This window comes from Budorcas taxicolor, chromosome 1 (genome assembly GCF_023091745.1).
Source record: "Budorcas taxicolor isolate Tak-1 chromosome 1, Takin1.1, whole genome shotgun sequence".
NCBI classification, from domain to species: domain Eukaryota; kingdom Metazoa; phylum Chordata; class Mammalia; order Artiodactyla; family Bovidae; genus Budorcas; species Budorcas taxicolor.
The window spans coordinates 146082329-146099459 of NC_068910.1; the positions used below are offsets into that span (position 1 = coordinate 146082329).

The 17131-nt window shown below is 42.5% G+C and overlaps 1 protein-coding gene across 1 annotated transcript in view; it reads left to right on the forward strand.

The window, feature by feature from the left end:
* Positions 1 to 17131, forward strand: part of LIPH (lipase H) — a 50904-nt gene that overhangs the window by 12361 nt on the left and 21412 nt on the right. Inside the window, exons 2-5 of the mRNA XM_052646992.1 lie at positions 3016 to 3383; positions 4489 to 4597; positions 13372 to 13473; positions 15662 to 15751. Of these exons, the coding sequence (XP_052502952.1) occupies positions 3016 to 3383; positions 4489 to 4597; positions 13372 to 13473; positions 15662 to 15751 (669 nt within the window). The remainder of the gene's footprint in view (positions 1 to 3015; positions 3384 to 4488; positions 4598 to 13371; positions 13474 to 15661; positions 15752 to 17131) is intronic.

Genomic DNA, 17131 nt, shown 5'->3' on the forward strand with positions numbered 1-17131 from the left:
AATAAGGAAAGACAACTGTTCTGACAAAGGTCAGCAGCCAGATGCATGGCAGAATTTAAAAATATGCTCCACAACAGTCTGAAATACAGTTTCCAGATGCCCCAAACTCCTTGCCAGGGGTTCACAGTGGAGCATAATTAAATCTGAATAAATATACCTACGTCTGGAGCACTTCTGCATGTAGCCCACTGACCTACAATCTACACACTGACATCCCGTAAAATAGAAACAAAAGAATTTCGTATAAAGTTATACAGATCAATTTTTTCTTGCCAGAAAAATTAAAGCGGGCTATAAACTTCCCAGCATGAGAAAGAAAATACAATGGAAAAAAACCAAAAGAGCGACAGGCAAAATCCACATAGCAAAAGCAATGGCCTCTTCCAGAGCGTAATGCCATTATAAACATAACTAAGACATTTAAAACTACTTGAAGTCACAGCGGTTCTATCAAGTGAAAAATAAATATTTATGTGTTCTGCCCTTCTTGCCTTTCAGTAACTGTCAACTTTAAGGGCTTCTAGAAAGGACTCAGCAGGCCAAAAAGATCACCCATCCTGTAGACATTAAAGTTGGCAGTTGCTGCTGAAAAACAGCTCTGGCCCCAAACTTCAGGACACATCTCTGAGCCTTCCAAGTACTCAGATACGTGGTTTTATGACACATTGGCCTAGTGTTGCTCATTTGGCTCAAAATGAACAAACGCAGTAATTAAGCAATCTCCTTCTTTGGAAAAGGCACTCTATCTTCCCCAATATGACCTCATTCATAATTAATATCCACCACATAACTCTCTTGGGCAGGTAGGTAGAGAGCGAAAGAGAACATAACTTCCCAAGGCCACCTGGTGAGTCAGTCACACAACCAGGAACAAAACCCAGTTTTACTGATGGCTAAGTCCCACAGGCTCAGCCCTACTTCGCCACTCTTCCTTTTCAATAAAATGATTAACTGGACAGTCAATTATTTACTGTTGGGCTTGCTCTACAAGCACCAGATAAGTTCCAGTCCAGGTTCTCCTGGAACAAGCAATCTACAGGAAGGGAAAAATGAGGAAGGCCAACCTATGGAGAAAATGTTTACATAGATGAATAAGTCCTGGGTGTATAATACACAGCATGGTAGTTAAAAATACTGTATTGTATATTTGAAATTTATTGAGAGTTGATTTTAAATGTTCTCTTCTCACACATACACATGGTAACTAGATGAGGTGATGAGTGTGTTAACTAACCTTATTGTGGTAATCATTTCTTACTATATAGAATATAAAGTGATATCATACACCTTAAACTTACTCAATGTTATTTATCAGTTATGTCTCAAGAAAGCCGAGAAAAAAAAGAAAAAGATAGTATTTACATTGCAAGCAGGCCTCACTGCACAATCTACTAGCTAGTACAAAGTACAAGAAGGAATGTGTGATTTGGGGGCTCAATTTTTTTAAATTATTCATTTATTCATTTATGTCTCCCTGGGTCTTTGTGGCTTTGCAGAGCTTTCCTTAGTTGCTGCAGGTGGGCATTACTCTTTTTGGGGTGCACAGGCTTCTCACTGTGGGGGCTTCTTTTGTTGCAGAGCACAGTCTCTAGGAGCGTGGGCTCAGTGGTCGGTCCATGGCATGTGAAATCTTCCCGGACCAGGGATTAAACCTGTGTCCAGGTGGATCCTTATCCACTTCACCACCAGGGAAGTCCCTGGGGCTCATTTTTTAACCATGTCTTTTCTAGGGTAAGAGATTTCAAAGCCTCCTTAATTGTGTGTGTGTGTGGCCGTGCTGGGTACATGGGTGGCATGCAAGCGGTCTATCACTCATTACCATCCTTAATTATGTTGCCCTCAAATTATCCCAGATCTGGTCAGTGGAAGCCCCTTCAAGTTGGTTCCTGTGTCCCTGGATGAGGACACAGGTGTTTTTAAACATTATCTCAATTTCTGCCATAATGAGATGCTCTAGCTCTTCTTTTTTTTTTTATTATTGATTTATTTCTTTATGGCTGTGCTGGGTCTTCACTGTTGTATGGGCTTTTCTTTAGTTGCTGTGAGAGGGGGCTACTCCGTAGTTGCAATGCTTGGGCTTCTCATGCCAGTGGCTCCTGCGTTTTGAGGCACAGGTTCTAGGGTGCATGGGTTTCGGTGGTTTCAGGCTCTAGAGCACGGGCTCAATAGTTGTGATGCCCAGGCTTAGTTGCATGTGGGATCTTCCCGGACCAGGCAGCAAACCCGTGTCTCCTGCTTTGGCAGGCAGACTCTTTACCGCTTAGCCACCAAGGAAGCTCTCTAAGCTCATCTTAAGCTCTCCTCTTTACATCCCCAGGCTCTCTTTTAAGGTCATTCTTCAAGTCCAGTCAGCAGGGTGAATGCTTAAAGATGATGCTTGAGCAAAGAAGGAAAGGCCTGAGAAAGGCCACCATGATTAAGAGTTTCAGATGCGTTTGAAAGGTGTAGAGCCAGACACACCATGTTCTCCACCACCGTTGCAGTTGGGAGCTGTGGACAAGGAAAGATGCTTGGACCCCACAGATTCAGTTACCAAGTCGTCTACTATGTGCTGGGCACTGTGATGGATATATGAGATTAATTATAAGCCACCATTTCAAGGAGACTGCAGTCCTATGGGATAGACATCCATATAAAGAAATATCCATAGTACATCCCTGAAAATGTCTTCATTGTGCTGTCATTGTGGCACAGAGAGGAGCTGGGGAGTTCTGGGTTGAAGGACAGACAGTAATTAAGGCTGGGAGAGTTGGAGAAGGCTTCACTAAGGTAACTTTTCGGTTATACCTTAAAAGAGGGTAGGATTTCAAAAAATGATTTTCTGAGTGAAAAAGAAGACACTACTTATGAACTCTAAATCAGATATGATGTTTAAACTTCATTCAACTAGATCCAGCCTCTTGCTAGGTACTGTAAGACACATGGAAAGAACTCCAGTGAGTGTAGGACAGAACTCTTGTTTGATGTCTGTCTAAGGAAAGAACTGTCATGATACCATCTAATTTTTATTTTCAGACACAGATGAAACATGTCCTTCATTCACCAAACTGAGTTTTCACAGTGCAGTGGTTGGAACGGGACTAAATGTGAAGCTGATGCTCTACACAAGGAGAAACCCAACCTGCGCACAAGCCATCAACTCCACAGTTTTGGGGAACTTGAACATGACTAAGAAAACCACCTTTGTGGTCCATGGATTCAGGCCGACCGGCTCTCCTCCAGTATGGATAGAGGACTTAGTAGAGGGTTTACTGTTTGTAGAAGACATGAATGTGGTTATTGTTGATTGGAATCGAGGAGCTACAACTGTAATGTACAACCATGCTTCTAGTAAGACCAGAAAAGTGGCAACAGTCTTGAAGGAATTTATCGACCTAATGTTGGTAAGGAGGAATTCTCTTAGATGGTTCAGAGCCAAATTGAAATTGGCTCATTATCTGGATATTTAAAGCCAAGATATATCTACAGTGATCAGGAGGACTATTTTTGCAGTGTTTAGCAAATGGTATTTGAATAAGCCCCCAGGAGGGTGAAGGGAAGGGCTGAAGGGAAGGCCCATAGGTATGGTTGTGTAGGTTGTGCACTGCAGAGGGAATCCATCTGCAGACCACCATTGTCTCTGTAGACACTGTAGATTTATATATCTATCGTAATAATTTTCTAGTGAATGACAGCAAGGTGTCCTGGGGAAGGGACGTCTTTTTCTAACTCATATAAAGTTACCTAATGGGTAGGAGAGGTTTCCTGGCTTCAGTGCTCAGAGTTTCCTCAAGTTCCATAGCTCTTCCTTTTCCTAGATATGCCAAAAGTTTAGAGATCAGATTATCCCAAACCAAAACTGATATACCCAATCTGATAAAAAGTGATTTGACATCGGGACTATTTCAGAGAGCCACACCTGGTGGCCACTGTGGCCAGGGGTGACATAAATTTTACATGAGCTCCTCAGCTAAGCCACAGCCCTTGGGAAAGGGAATAATAAAATGACTCATGACCAGCTATCCCAGGACTATGGACAGTATGCCCTGCCCCTTTCTTTCCTTCCTTCCTTCTCCATAGTAATTCATTAACCAAGCCAGCATGAAGATAAAGGAGTTCATTGAAATATTTGGTTGCCCTTCTTCTCAGTGGGGAAGGCTTTAAGATGTCTCAGCTTGGTTCCTAGAAGAAGCACAAATGGAAACACCATGGCATAAAAATTAAGGCACAGGTTTGCATTTGGACAGACCAGTTTGAATTCTGCCCTGCTCCCTCCCAGCAGCTGTCTGACCTTGGGAAGATGACTTCAGCCCAGTCAGTTAGTTTCCTCATCTGTATAATCAAAAGAATAACATCTAGTTTGTGGGGGTGTTGTGACATTTTAATAAGATAATGGACATAAAGTGCTTAGAAATGTTTCTCCAAAGTCAACCGTTACGAAATTTCTCCAGGTATTGTCAACTCCTTGGTCCCTCACAGTTTTTAACAATGGACCTCTTGAAATTCTAGGCAGAAGGAGCTTCTCTGGATGACATTTACATGATTGGAGTAAGTCTAGGAGCCCACATAGCTGGGTTTGTTGGAAAGATGTACGATGGCCAGCTGGGGAGAATTACAGGTAAGAATTACAGGTAAGTCTTCCTGTGAATGGGCTCAGGATAACCAGCCTGTGGACTGTGTTTCCTGGGGGAGCATGATACATGCAATCCAAATCCTTGGGTTCCAAATCAGCTCTTCTAATTACTTAACCACTCTGAGCAAATGTCCTCTTGTGCAAAGGGAAGACCATAGTAGTAACTGACTTCAGTAGTATTAAATTTATTATTTAATAAAATATGTGCAAACACTTTATAAATTGTGTATGCTATAGAAAAGTTTGGTAGTGACTTTATTTCTCTATGGCTACAGAAAGAGCTATGTCCCATGATGGGGATTTTGCCCCAAGCAGATGGCCTTCCTTTCATTTAATCCAAGATTGTTTGAACTACATATCTAATATAGTCCCAGGCATAGCTGGAGCCTTCAGTTCAGTTCAGTTCAGTTCAGTCGCTCAGTCGTGTCTGACTCTTTGCAACCCCATTAATCACAGCACGCCAGACCTCCCTGTCCATCACTAACTCCAGGAGTTTACTCAGACTCACATCCATTGAGTCCGTGATGCCATCCAGCCATCTCATCCTCTGTCGTCCCCTTCTCCTCCTGCCCCCAGTCCCTCACAGTATCAGAGTCTTTTCCAATGAGTCAACTCTTCACATGAAGTGGCCAAAGTACTGGAGTTTCAGCTTTAGCCTCAGTCCTTCCAAAGAAAACCCAGCGCTGATCTCCTTCAGAATGGACTGGTTGGATCTCCTTGCAGTCCAAGGGACTCTCAGGAGTCTTCTCCAACACCACAGTTCAAAAGCATCAATTCTTCGGCGCTCAGCTTTCTTCACAGTCCAACTCTCACATCCATACATGACCACTGGAAAAACCATAGCCTTGACTAGACGGACCTTTGTTGGAAAAGTAATGTCTCTGCTTTTTAATATGCTGTCTAGCTTGGTCATAACATTTCTTCCAAGGAGCAAGCGTCTTTTAAGGCTGCAGTCACCATCTGCAGTGATTTTGGAGCCCCCCCAAATAAAGCTGGAGCCTTAGGGCAGGAAATGAGATGGGAATTATGTTGTCTGGAGCTAACTCTGTAACTATCAGCTTTCAGACCAAGACTGAATGAAAACTCTCAGAAACACAGCAGGTGAAACTCCAAAAAAAGATCCCCTTGCTGGGTTCATTTGCCTAGTGCTCAGTAACTTTCCACGGTGACAGATGAAGGGCTGAGAGAGGCTTTCTCTTTCAGAGAGGCAAAGCTTCCGGCCATCCATATCTTTTCCAGAATTGATCCTTACCCTGAGATAGCCATTTCCAATCTAGGCAATCTGGAAGGCAGAAGTGAATGGAAGGAGGGAGGGAAGAGGTAAATGATTCAAACCAGCTACAATTGAGAGGTAACCCTTTAGAGCCACAGGACTGAATGTGGTACTTAACCTGACACGTGGCCCTGGGCTAGTCTTCTGGCCCCACACCCCCGCCCCTTCTGTTTCTCTTTCTCATATATACACATACACTCCACATTAGCTGGGTGTCTTCTAACCCTGGTACTTGAGGTCATATTTTTTCCTGGGCTATTTTTTTTTCTTACTTTCACCCCAAATGCCAAGGTTGCTCTCATCTTATTCACCTGCTTTCCTAGGGAAGCAAAATGTTTTTTCAGTTTTAAAAAAAGTATTTATTTATTTGGCTGTGCTGGGTCTTAGTTGCGGCACAGGGAATCTAGGATCTTTGTTGCAGCATTCAGGATCTTTAGCTGCGACATGCAAACTCTTAGCTGTGGCAATGTGGAATGCAACCTGGGATCCCTGCATCGGAAGCGTGGAATCTTAGTCACTGGACCATCAGGGACTCAATTTTTAAAATTATTACTATAATGTTTTAGGAAGCAACACGTGTTTACTTTTTAAAAATTCATTTTCCCTTTGGGTACAAAGGACAAATAGCTTGTTTTCTTTATCTGTTGGGAGCTTCTCCTCTGGGAGCTGGGACTTTTCCCAGTGGTGTGTTTAGAAGCTGATCAGCTCTCCACACAAACACACACACACACAAATAAATTTATAGCATTTACTGATTCCATGATGTAAATACTCCCACTGTGGCTGATATTAAGCTACTGACCTGATGTCACTGACCACAAAGTTTGGGAAGAGGTAAGCTAAATGGGCTGTTCAGTGCTAGTGCTGGGGGCTCTAGCCCATCATTGTCTTATTCTATCTACCCATTAATTTTGCTCCTCAGCCACCCAGCAAGTCTGTTCCCACAACTACTTTGAATGGGAATACAATGTAATCTGGCCTCTGACCATGGAGATTTCCCCAGCCAGCCTCCCTTCCCAGGTCCGCGTGGCTCTGCTTTGTGACCTGGACTCAGCCCGCAGTCTGCAGCTCAATTTTCCTTTTCTGTCTCCTCTGACTGCCCTGGAGAAGGCAGTGGCACCCCACTCCAGTACTCTTGCCTAGAAAATCCCATGGACGGAGGAGCCTGGTAGGCTGCAGTCCATGGGGTGGCTAAGAGTCAGACACGACTGAGCGACTTCACTTTCACTTTTCACTTTCATGCATTGGAGAAGGAAATGGCAACCCACTCCAGTATTCCTGCCTGGAGAATCCCAGGGACGGGGGAGCCTGGTGGGCTGCCGTCTATGGGGTCGTACAGAGTCGGACACAACTGAAGTGACTTAGCAGCAGCTGACTGCCCCATGTTCTCCCAGTTCCTCATCCTCACTGAGCTCCAACATCAAATTCACCTGTTCCCAAGTGCTTGTCTCAGGGGTAAAGCATTTCCCTTCCCCACTCACCTCCGACTGCCCTTCTTGAGTGGGATTACTGGATTGTGGGGAGGGAAAGACATAATTCACTCCTAGCTCCTAAGAACTGTGCAGTTCTGCTTGCTAACTATCTAGGCCAGAATGTCTGCTTCATCTCTTTCCTTTCCCCTTTTGTCTTCTGTTCTTGCTTTTCCTTTTCCTCTCCAGGCACATCTCCTGGTATTACTTTTCATTAATTTCTTAAAATGAAGATGAATAGATTTAAAAACATGTCAAATACCTACATCACTTGATAATACATTAAATCTGATTCTTATAAAAATCACCTTGGAGTGTTGGATACAGTGCCGATGTGCTGAATCAGGATCTCTGGTCTTGGGATCCAAAAGTCTGTACTTTTATTTATTTTTTAAATAGTAACTGAAGCCTAGCTTTCTTATCTTTTTGAAAAATAATTAATGTATTTATTTGGCTGCACTGGGTCTTTGTTGTGGCATGTGGGATCTAGTTCCCTGACCAAGGATAGAACCAGGGCCCCCTATACTGGGAGTGTGAAGTCTTAGCCGCTGGACCACCAGGAAGTCCCAGGAGTCTGTGGTTTTCACCAGAAGATTCAGATGGGTCTGAATGCCACACATTAAAAAATGACCACAGATCTATGTTGTCCAATATAATAGCCATGAGCTGCATGTACCATCGAGTACCTGAAATGTAGCTAACACAAACTGAAATGTGCTATAAGTACAAAGCACACACTGGATTTTGAAGAAAAATACATTAAAATATTTTGAAAAATATATCAAAATATATGAAATGTCATATTAAAAATGAAAGACATATTAGAATATATTAAAATATGAAAAAAGTGATGAAAAATATATTAAAGTTTCATGAAATTTGAAATTTATGAAAAATATATATTAAAAACATACCTTAAATATATTTTAAATTTTGGATTTTTTATATTCATTACATATTGAAATGAAATTTTACTGCTATATTGGGTTAAATAAACTGGGTTAAATAAAATGCATTATTAAAATCAGTTTTCTTTGTTTTTCAGCTTTTAAAAGTGGCTGCTAGAAAATTTTAAACTATATATGTGGCTCACATTATATTTCTATTAGGTAGCACTGCCTTGGAGAGTTAGTTCATGGTGACCTTTGGGATGGGAGTAAGGGAGGCCCCTAAAGCCACCTGTAAAACATTGGACGTTTGTCCTGGGAAGAGGTCCGAGGTCCAGGGCTTTCATCAGATTCTCAAACTGGTTAATTTTGTAATCAAAGCCAGCGATCACTAGTTAGACACTTTGCTGGCGATCACAGAGCAACAAGAAAGCGCTCCATTTTGTTGGTTTTGTTTCTGTTCTGTAATAATCTCAGTATTCTGGATTCGGATCTAGGAATGCCTTGGTAAGCCTTCTGAAGTAGCAATTAATTCTACCTCTGTTTTGCAGATAAGGAAACTGAGGTTCAGAGAAGGGAAGTAACCTGCCTAAAATCACATAGCCGGTTAATGCTAGGTTTGGGGCTCATGTCACGTCTATCCGACTCCAGTGATCTCTGCTCACACAAAATATGCAGCTCTTTAAGGATAGTATGATTTCTGGCTGACAGTGTAAGCTGATCATTTGCTATGACTTTTCTCTAAGGAGAGCATGTATTTGCTGTGACAGTCCTCATTTGTGTCTTCAGTCCTGGCATAATTATTAATGGCAGCTTTATTACTTTTGAAATTGCCCTGGTTTGGACTTTATATGGTAAGCCAGTCTTTCAGCCATGGATCTGGAGGCTGCTATAAACTGAGGCTCTTACTGTTCATTTTCTCAGATAGTAAGTGCTGCTGTTTTATGTGAGGAGGGGGAGGCTTCCCCAGCAAGGTGTTTCTGAGGTTCTGAGTTTCTCATGCTTGATAGGGTCCACATGGGGTCTCACTGATAAGATGGCTCGTTATGTGGACCAAGCAAACAAAGAATAAATCACAGTGATCCTCGAGACTGACCAAACTGCCCAAATGGCATCCTGTTATCTCACTGGCACCTATCTTCTCCAAGCTGTGGAATCTTCTCAGATTCCAGACCTCCAGCTATGTGACCATCCCCTCAGAATTTTTCACTGGTGGGGTGTAAGAAGGACTCTGTAAGAAAGGGAGGACGCTGGTCCTCCTTAAGAGCCAGTCACCCTCTCTTTTTCCTCTAATAAATTTCCCTTTTCTTGCCTGACTGCCTGGGTTGCTCTCTTTTTTTCTATACTCGCCATAAAATGCTGTGCTGATATCCTATGGACTTGGGTACCTGGTTATTGTTCCACCCCCTCCCACATCAGTTTCAGTTCGGAGCAGACAGAAGAGGAAGAAAAATTGGGGGAGAGAAAGAAGGGAGATAAGAAAAGGAAGCAAATAATGATATACCTCAAGGAATCTAGGGTGTTAGCTGAGGAGAAATGGAGAAACTGGGGCTAGAACCAGGACTGCTAAGGCAAGGATGCTATCTCTTTAGTTTTATAGCACTGGGGATAGGAGATGTCATTTAAAATGACCTTCATAGATAAAAACTTGGGGACATCCCTTGAAACTTTTTCCATTCCAGGTTAAGTTTCTTGTTAGTAGGGCCTTATAGGGGACTGGAATGCAAAAGTAGGAAGTTAAGAAACACCTGGAGTAACAGGCAAATTTGACCTTGGAGTACAGAATGAAGCAGGGCAAAGGCTAACAGAGTTCTACCAAGAGAATGCACTGGTCATAGCAAACACCCTCTTCCAACAACACAGGAGAAGACTCTACACATGGACATCACTAGATGGTCAACACTGAAATCAGACTGATTATATTCTTTGCAGCCAAAGATGCAGAACCTCTGTACAGTCAACAAAAACAAGAACAGGAGCAGACTGTGGCTCAAATCATGAACTCCTTATTGCTAAATTCAGACTTAAATTGAAGAAAGCAGGGAAAACCGCTAGACCATTCAGGTATGACCTAAATCAAATCCCTTATGACCATACAGTGGAAGTGAGAAATAGATTTAAGGGACTAGATCTGATAGACAGAGTGCCTGATGAACTATGGACGGAGGTTCGTGACACTGTACAGGAGACAGGGAGCAAGACCATCCCCATGGAAAAGAAATACAAAACAGGAAAATGGCTGTCTGAGGAGGCCTTACAAATAGCTGTGAAAAGAAGAGAAGCAAAAAGCAAAGGAGAAAAGGAAAGATATACTCATTTGAATGCAGAGTTCCAAAGGATAGCAAGGAGAGATAAGAAAGCCTTCCTCAGCGATCAGTGAGAAGAAATAGAGGAAAACAACAGAATGGGAAAGACTAGAGATGTCTTCAAGAAAATTAGAGATACCAAGGGAACATTTTGTACAAAGATGGGCTTGATAAAGGACAGAAATGGTCTGGACCTAACAGAAGCAGAAGATATTAAGAAGAGGTGGCAAGAATACACAGAAGAACTGTACAAAAAAGATCTTCACAACCCGGATAATCATGATGGTGTGATCACTCACACTCACCTAGAGCCGGACATCCTGGAATGTGAAGTCAGGTGGGCCTTAGGAAGCATCACTACGAACAAAGCTAGTGGAGGTGATGGAATTCCAGTTGAGCTGTTTCAAATCCTGAAAGATGATGCTGTGAAAGTGCTGCACTCAATATGCCAGCAAATTTGGAAAACTCAGCAGTGGCCACAGGACTGGAAAAGGTCAGTTTTCATTCCAATCCTAAAGAAAGGCAATGCCAAAGAAGGCTCAAACTACCGCACAATTGCAGTCATCTCCCATGCTAGTAAAGTAATGCTCAAAATTCTCCAAGCCAGGCTTCAGCAATATGTGAATTGTGAACTCCCAGATGTTCAGGCTGGTTTTAGAAAAGGCAGAAGAACCAGAGATCAAATTGCCAACATCCGCTGGATCATCAAAAAAGCAAGAGAGTTCCAGAAAAACATCTATTTCTGCTTTATTGACTATGCCAAAGCCTTTGACTGTGTGGATCACAATAAACTGTGGAAAATTCTGAAAGAGATGGGAATACCAGACCACCTGACCTGTCTCTTGAGAAATCTGTATGTAGGTCAGGAAGCAACAGTTAGAACTGGACATGGAACAACAGACTGGTTCTAAATAGGAAAAGGAGTACATCAAGGCAGTATATTGTTACCCTGCTTACTTAACTTTTATGCAGAGTACATCATGAGGAACGCTGGGCTGGAGGAAGCACAAGCTGGAATCAAGATTGCTGGGAGAAATATCAATAACCTCAGATATGCAGATGACACCACCTTTATGGCAGAAAGTGAAGAAGAACTAAAGAGCCTCTTGATGAAAGTGAAAGAGGAGAGCGAAAAAGTTGGCTTAAAGCTCAACATTCAGAAAACGAAGATCATGGCATCTGGTCCCATCACTTCATGGGAAATAGATGGGGAAACAGAGGAAACAGTGGCTGACTTTATTTTTCTGGGCTCCAAAATCACTGTGGATGGTGATTGCAGCCATGAAATTAAAAGACGCTTACTCCTTGAAAGGAAAGTTATGACCAACCTAGACAGCATATTAAAAAGCAGGACATTACTTTGCTAACGAAGTTCTGTCTAGTCAAGGCTATGGTTTTTCCAGTAGTCATGTATGGATGTGAGAGTTGGACTATAAAGAATGCTGAGTGCAAAAGAATTGATGCTTTTGAACTGTGGTGTTGGAGAAGACTCTTGAGAGTTGGTTGGACTGCAAGGAGATCCAACCAGTCCATTCTAAAGGAGATCAATCCTGGGTGTTCACTGGAGGGACTGATGTTGAAGCTGAAGCTCCAATACTTTGGCCACCTGATGCAGAGAGCTGACTCATTGGAAAAGACCCTGATGCTGGGAAAGATTGGGGGCAGGAGGAGAAGGGGATGACAGAGAATGAGATGGTTGGATGGCATCACTGACACAATGGACATAGGTTTGGGTGGACTCTGGGAGTTGGTGATGGACAGGGAGCCCTGGTGTGCTGTGGTTCATGGGGTCGCAAAGAGTCGGACACGACTGAGTGACTGAACTGAACTTGGGATCTTCTGGTGTTTTTAGTGTGTGGTTACATCATCATAGGAGCTGTTCTCTTGTTTTGGCAGCTGTTTCATAATGATGATGAGGAACATCCCACTGACATTTTCCAAGAGCAAGAAATCAGTTCAGGCCTTTATGGGGTGGGTTAATTGTGCAGGAACTGACACACACAACTTTATTTCCCTCCTCCATACCTGGTCTAATGCCTGGCCTGACCAGTGAGTCTCACACTTTCCCACTCAGTTTGCCAAACCCAATTAAAGGAAATAAAAAGCTCAGCAGATAGAGCTGGTTGCATTGTGAGACTGTGGCTCCGGTTAAGACACTTGAACCTCAGTTCATTCACATGGAAAATAGGAATGACAATAGCTGCCTTGCCTCCCTCCTAGGCTTCTGATGTAAGTTGGTAAATGTGAATAAAAATGGAAACAATAAAGGAGTTTTTTTAATAACAAGGAAGAGAAGCAAAGTTCTAGGTTATTTAAAATGGGATAAACATAAGTACTGTGTTTACTTTTTATATGCACCCTTGGATGCTTTTTTTCCTGAGGAACCAGTTTATCCCCGTCACTGGTCCCCATTTGTCTGTGCACTCCCTACTGTGGGGGCCCACACAGGTACACCTCCAGGGTATTCCTTGGCAGGCCAGTGGTTAAGACTCCAAGCTCTCCCTGCCAAGGATTTGGGTTTAATTCCTGGTTGGGGAAGTAAGATTCCACAGGCCACGTGGTGCGGCAAAAAGAAAAAGGTACACCTCCGGAGGGAGTCTGGCTGCATTCTCAAGGGGGTGCTGCGAGGGTAACCACCTCCACTGTGGGAAAAGGCCATGGGTCTGTGGAAAGGAGCCTGACAGAGCAGGATGGGAATGTGAGTGCCTGACCACCGAGGGTGCCCTGCAGCCTGTGAACCATCTTCCTAGGGAGGGATCAAAAGCCTGCTGCTGCAGGTGACTCATGGCGTGGGGCTGCCAAGCCAACTCTATTTTCTTTGCAGGTCTGGACCCTGCGGGCCCTTTATACAACGGGAAACCTCCAGAGGACAGATTAGATCCCAGAGACGCACATTTCGTTGATGTCATCCATTCTGACACAGACGGTAACATTCCTGTCCTTGTGGGTCAGTGACCATCCCCACCTCCCCAAACTCCCAAAGAGTCTCTCCCTGTGGGGATGCTCATGCAGAGGTGGATCAGGTTCCTCCAGATTCCTTCTTTACCTACAGGGCAGGCTTCCAAATCCACAGGAAGATGAAGGGAAGTGGTTTTATGCAGGCATCTGGGACCTCCTGGAGTGGGGGTGCCCTTCTCATCATCTCTTACTTGTAAAGTGATCACCTTTACCCATCCAGGAGAGGCTGGTTTGCACACCATGGACCAATGTTTCCATAAGTGCAGCTCAGTTTGGATGCATGATTTTCTGTGGTTTTGTTTGTTCTTTCTCATTATTTCCTTAAGTTGAAAGATTAAGTTAAGTATTGTGTGTTTCCACACAGAACATTTCCTAAAAAAAATATATATATATATATATATATATGTGTATGTATATGTATATATATATATATATTTGGCTGCTCCGGGTCTTGGTTGTGGCATGTGGGATCTAGTTCTCTGACCAGGGAAGGAACCTGGGCCCCCTTCACTGGGGGTGCATTCTTAGCCACTGACCCACCAGGGAAGTCCCCACACAGAGCATTTCTGAACTGCCTATACCTCTCCACCTCTCTGTAGATCTTCATGGTGTTGATTTCATTTTCGATACTGGGTACATAACGTGGCGGTTGGGCTGATGTTCAAGAGGGGTCTTTATATCCAGATGTCTGGGAGGAGAGCTGGAGTAGGCACTTAGGGAGGGCAGAGGGGACAGGATGACAGAGGGGTCACTCAGTAGTACATCCCCTTTGTGATACAACCTCCTGAAAAACCCTTGACTGGCTATCATGGGCACTCTGGGGTGGTATTGTGTGCCTTAGAGTAAATGTCTCTGTGAAATAGCTTGTTTGACTATGTAGTGTGTGAAGTGTTCTGCAATTTGGATGCAGTACCTCAATGCCATTTCAATTCTGGAGGGCGCAGAGTAATTTATTTTTTGTTCTTGGAAAGAAAGTAAATGAGGAAAAAAGTATAAGTTTTGCAGTCAGGCAGAGGTGGACTCAAACCCCAGGTTTTATTCTTTCTGGTGATGTCATGTTTGTTCCATAAGCCTCTGAGCCCCAGAAGCTTCATCTATAACTTACTTCATCTGAACTTACCAATGGTTACCCTTCAGACATTGCAAATATTAGAAGAAAACTGTATAAAACCCCTAGTATCACACCCACAAACACATGTAGTGTCTCAATACGTAATAGTGGGCTTCCCAGGTGGCACTAGTGGTAAAGAGACGTAAGAGATGAGGGTTGGATCCCTGGGTTGGGAAAGTCTCCTGGAGGAGGGCATGGCAACACACTCCAGTATTCTTGCCTGGAGAATCCCCATGGACAGAGAAGGGAGCCTGGCGGGCTCTAGTCCATAGGGTTGCAAAGAGTTAGACATGACTGAGCATGCATGATTATTATTGCAATGATACACTATATATGTGTGTATACATATATATACACATACATATATATAATCTTTTAATCAAGGATATTTTTTATTACTTTGGAGTTACAAGGTTAAACAGAATAAGCAATTATTAAATCTATCTATGATTTTCTAGGTCTCCATTTTCTAGAAGAGTTTCCAACCTTTTAACCCTCCCAGATGCCCCAATTTTAAGGGTTTCTCCTACTAAGTGAAGGTTTCCTGTTTCTTATTCATTAAACACTTACACAAATGCAATTAGAGGCTCAGGAAGCACCCAGCAACAAGAGTGTTCCAGCCAAATATAAACATGAAACTTTTCATTTTATCAGTGATGCAGTGAATGAGGGCCAAAACTCTCATTTTCAGAAATATCTGACATAAATTCTATTACCAGCTTCCTAGTCTCTTACTTGGGAATCTCTGCTTTCTAGCTATCTGGTTGCTGTGCTGTGCTTAGTCGCTCAGTTGTGTCTGACTCTTTGTGATCCCATGGACTGTAGCCTGCCAGGCTCCTCTGTCCATGGGGTTCTTCAGGCAAGACTACTGGAGTGGGTTAACTATCTAGCTAACTTTGGACAAAATATTTAAATAGGTATAATGACAACAATAGCAGCAATGACAAGAATAAGACAATCCCTGCCTATATCCTGTTACGGGCAAATGAGCTATGAGATGGGAGGAGTTCAAAGTAATTTGAAAACATAGTATATTCTCTTTTAGCACTGGGCTACAAGGAACCATTAGGAAACATAGACTTCTACCCAAATGGAGGATTGGATCAACCTGGTTGCCCCAAAACAATATTTGGAGGTAAGTACAGGTCTTTATATTGTGCAAAACAGTGGTTTTTAAAGGGTGTATTTTAAAAATCTGATTATCATTCTATGTGGGTTTTTAAAAAAAATATTTATTTATTTATTTGGCTGCTTCAGGTCTTAGTTTTGGATCTTCCTTGCTTCATGTGGGATCTTTCTTTGTGGCACTTGGACTTTCTTTTCTTGCTGTGAAGCTCTGCTGTCTACTGAGGCACTCCAGTTCTGGAGCATGCAGGCTCAGTAGTTGTAGCACACAGACCCAGTTACCCCATGGCATGTGGGAATATTAGTTTCCCCACCAGGGATCGAACCCTCATCCCCTGCATTGCAAGGTGGATTCTTAAATACTGGACAGACCACCGGGGAAATCCCAATGTGAATTTTTTTTTTTCAAGATTTATTTATTTATTTTTGGGCTGTGGTAGGTCTTCACTGCTGCTCTCAGGCTTTCTCTAGTTGCAGTGCGTGGGACTTCTCATTGCAGTGGCTTCTCTTGCTGCAGAGTCCTCGGGCTTCATTAGCTGCAGTGAGCAGGTTCAGTAGCTGTGGCTCATGGGCTCTAGAACTCAGGCTCAGTAGTTGCAGAGCAAGGCTTAGTTGTTCCGTTGCATGTGGCATCTTCCTGGACCAGGAACTGGACCCGTGTCCCTTGGATTGCAAGGTGGATTCTCAACCACTGGACCACCAAGGAAGCCCTGTGGAATTGTTATTAATTGGAAACAAATTTTCTGAGATGATAGAGGTGGTCCAGCTATAAATTTTAAATAAAACATTACTACTTAAATATGCTACTTTAAAAAAGCATAACCATATGATTAAAAACTATTATGAATTATTTCTCTCTCTTGAAAAGTTACATCTTTAACTTAGGCAGTCCATATCTGACAATCTCTCCTAGAGGAATAATGGAAAATGCAGTAAAAAATCAGAGTGCAAAGATGTTCAACATAGGATTATTTATAATAGTTTTTAGAAATAATCTAAATCTCCAACATAGGAAAATTATTGACTAGCATGGCACACCCTAAGCAAAGGGATATGATTCTTAAAAAAGACGTTGTTAGTTTATTGAAAATATTTCCAATATGAAATATTTACAAAGTGAAAAAGAGACAAAATTAAACAGCATAATCTTAGTTTGTTTTTTAAGTGTATATTTGGACATGTGTAAGTACAGAAAAAAAGAGACCAAACATTAAATGCTCCAAATTATTATTAGTGGTGATTTCTAGATATTGGATTTCTAGGTGATTTTTAGGTCATAATTTCCTGTTATGTTATATTTTCTGAATGAGCATGTGTTAGTTTTACAATGAGAAAAAACTCACAAAATAGGTAGTTAGAAGACAATATTAAAGCGTGATGAGGGGACAGA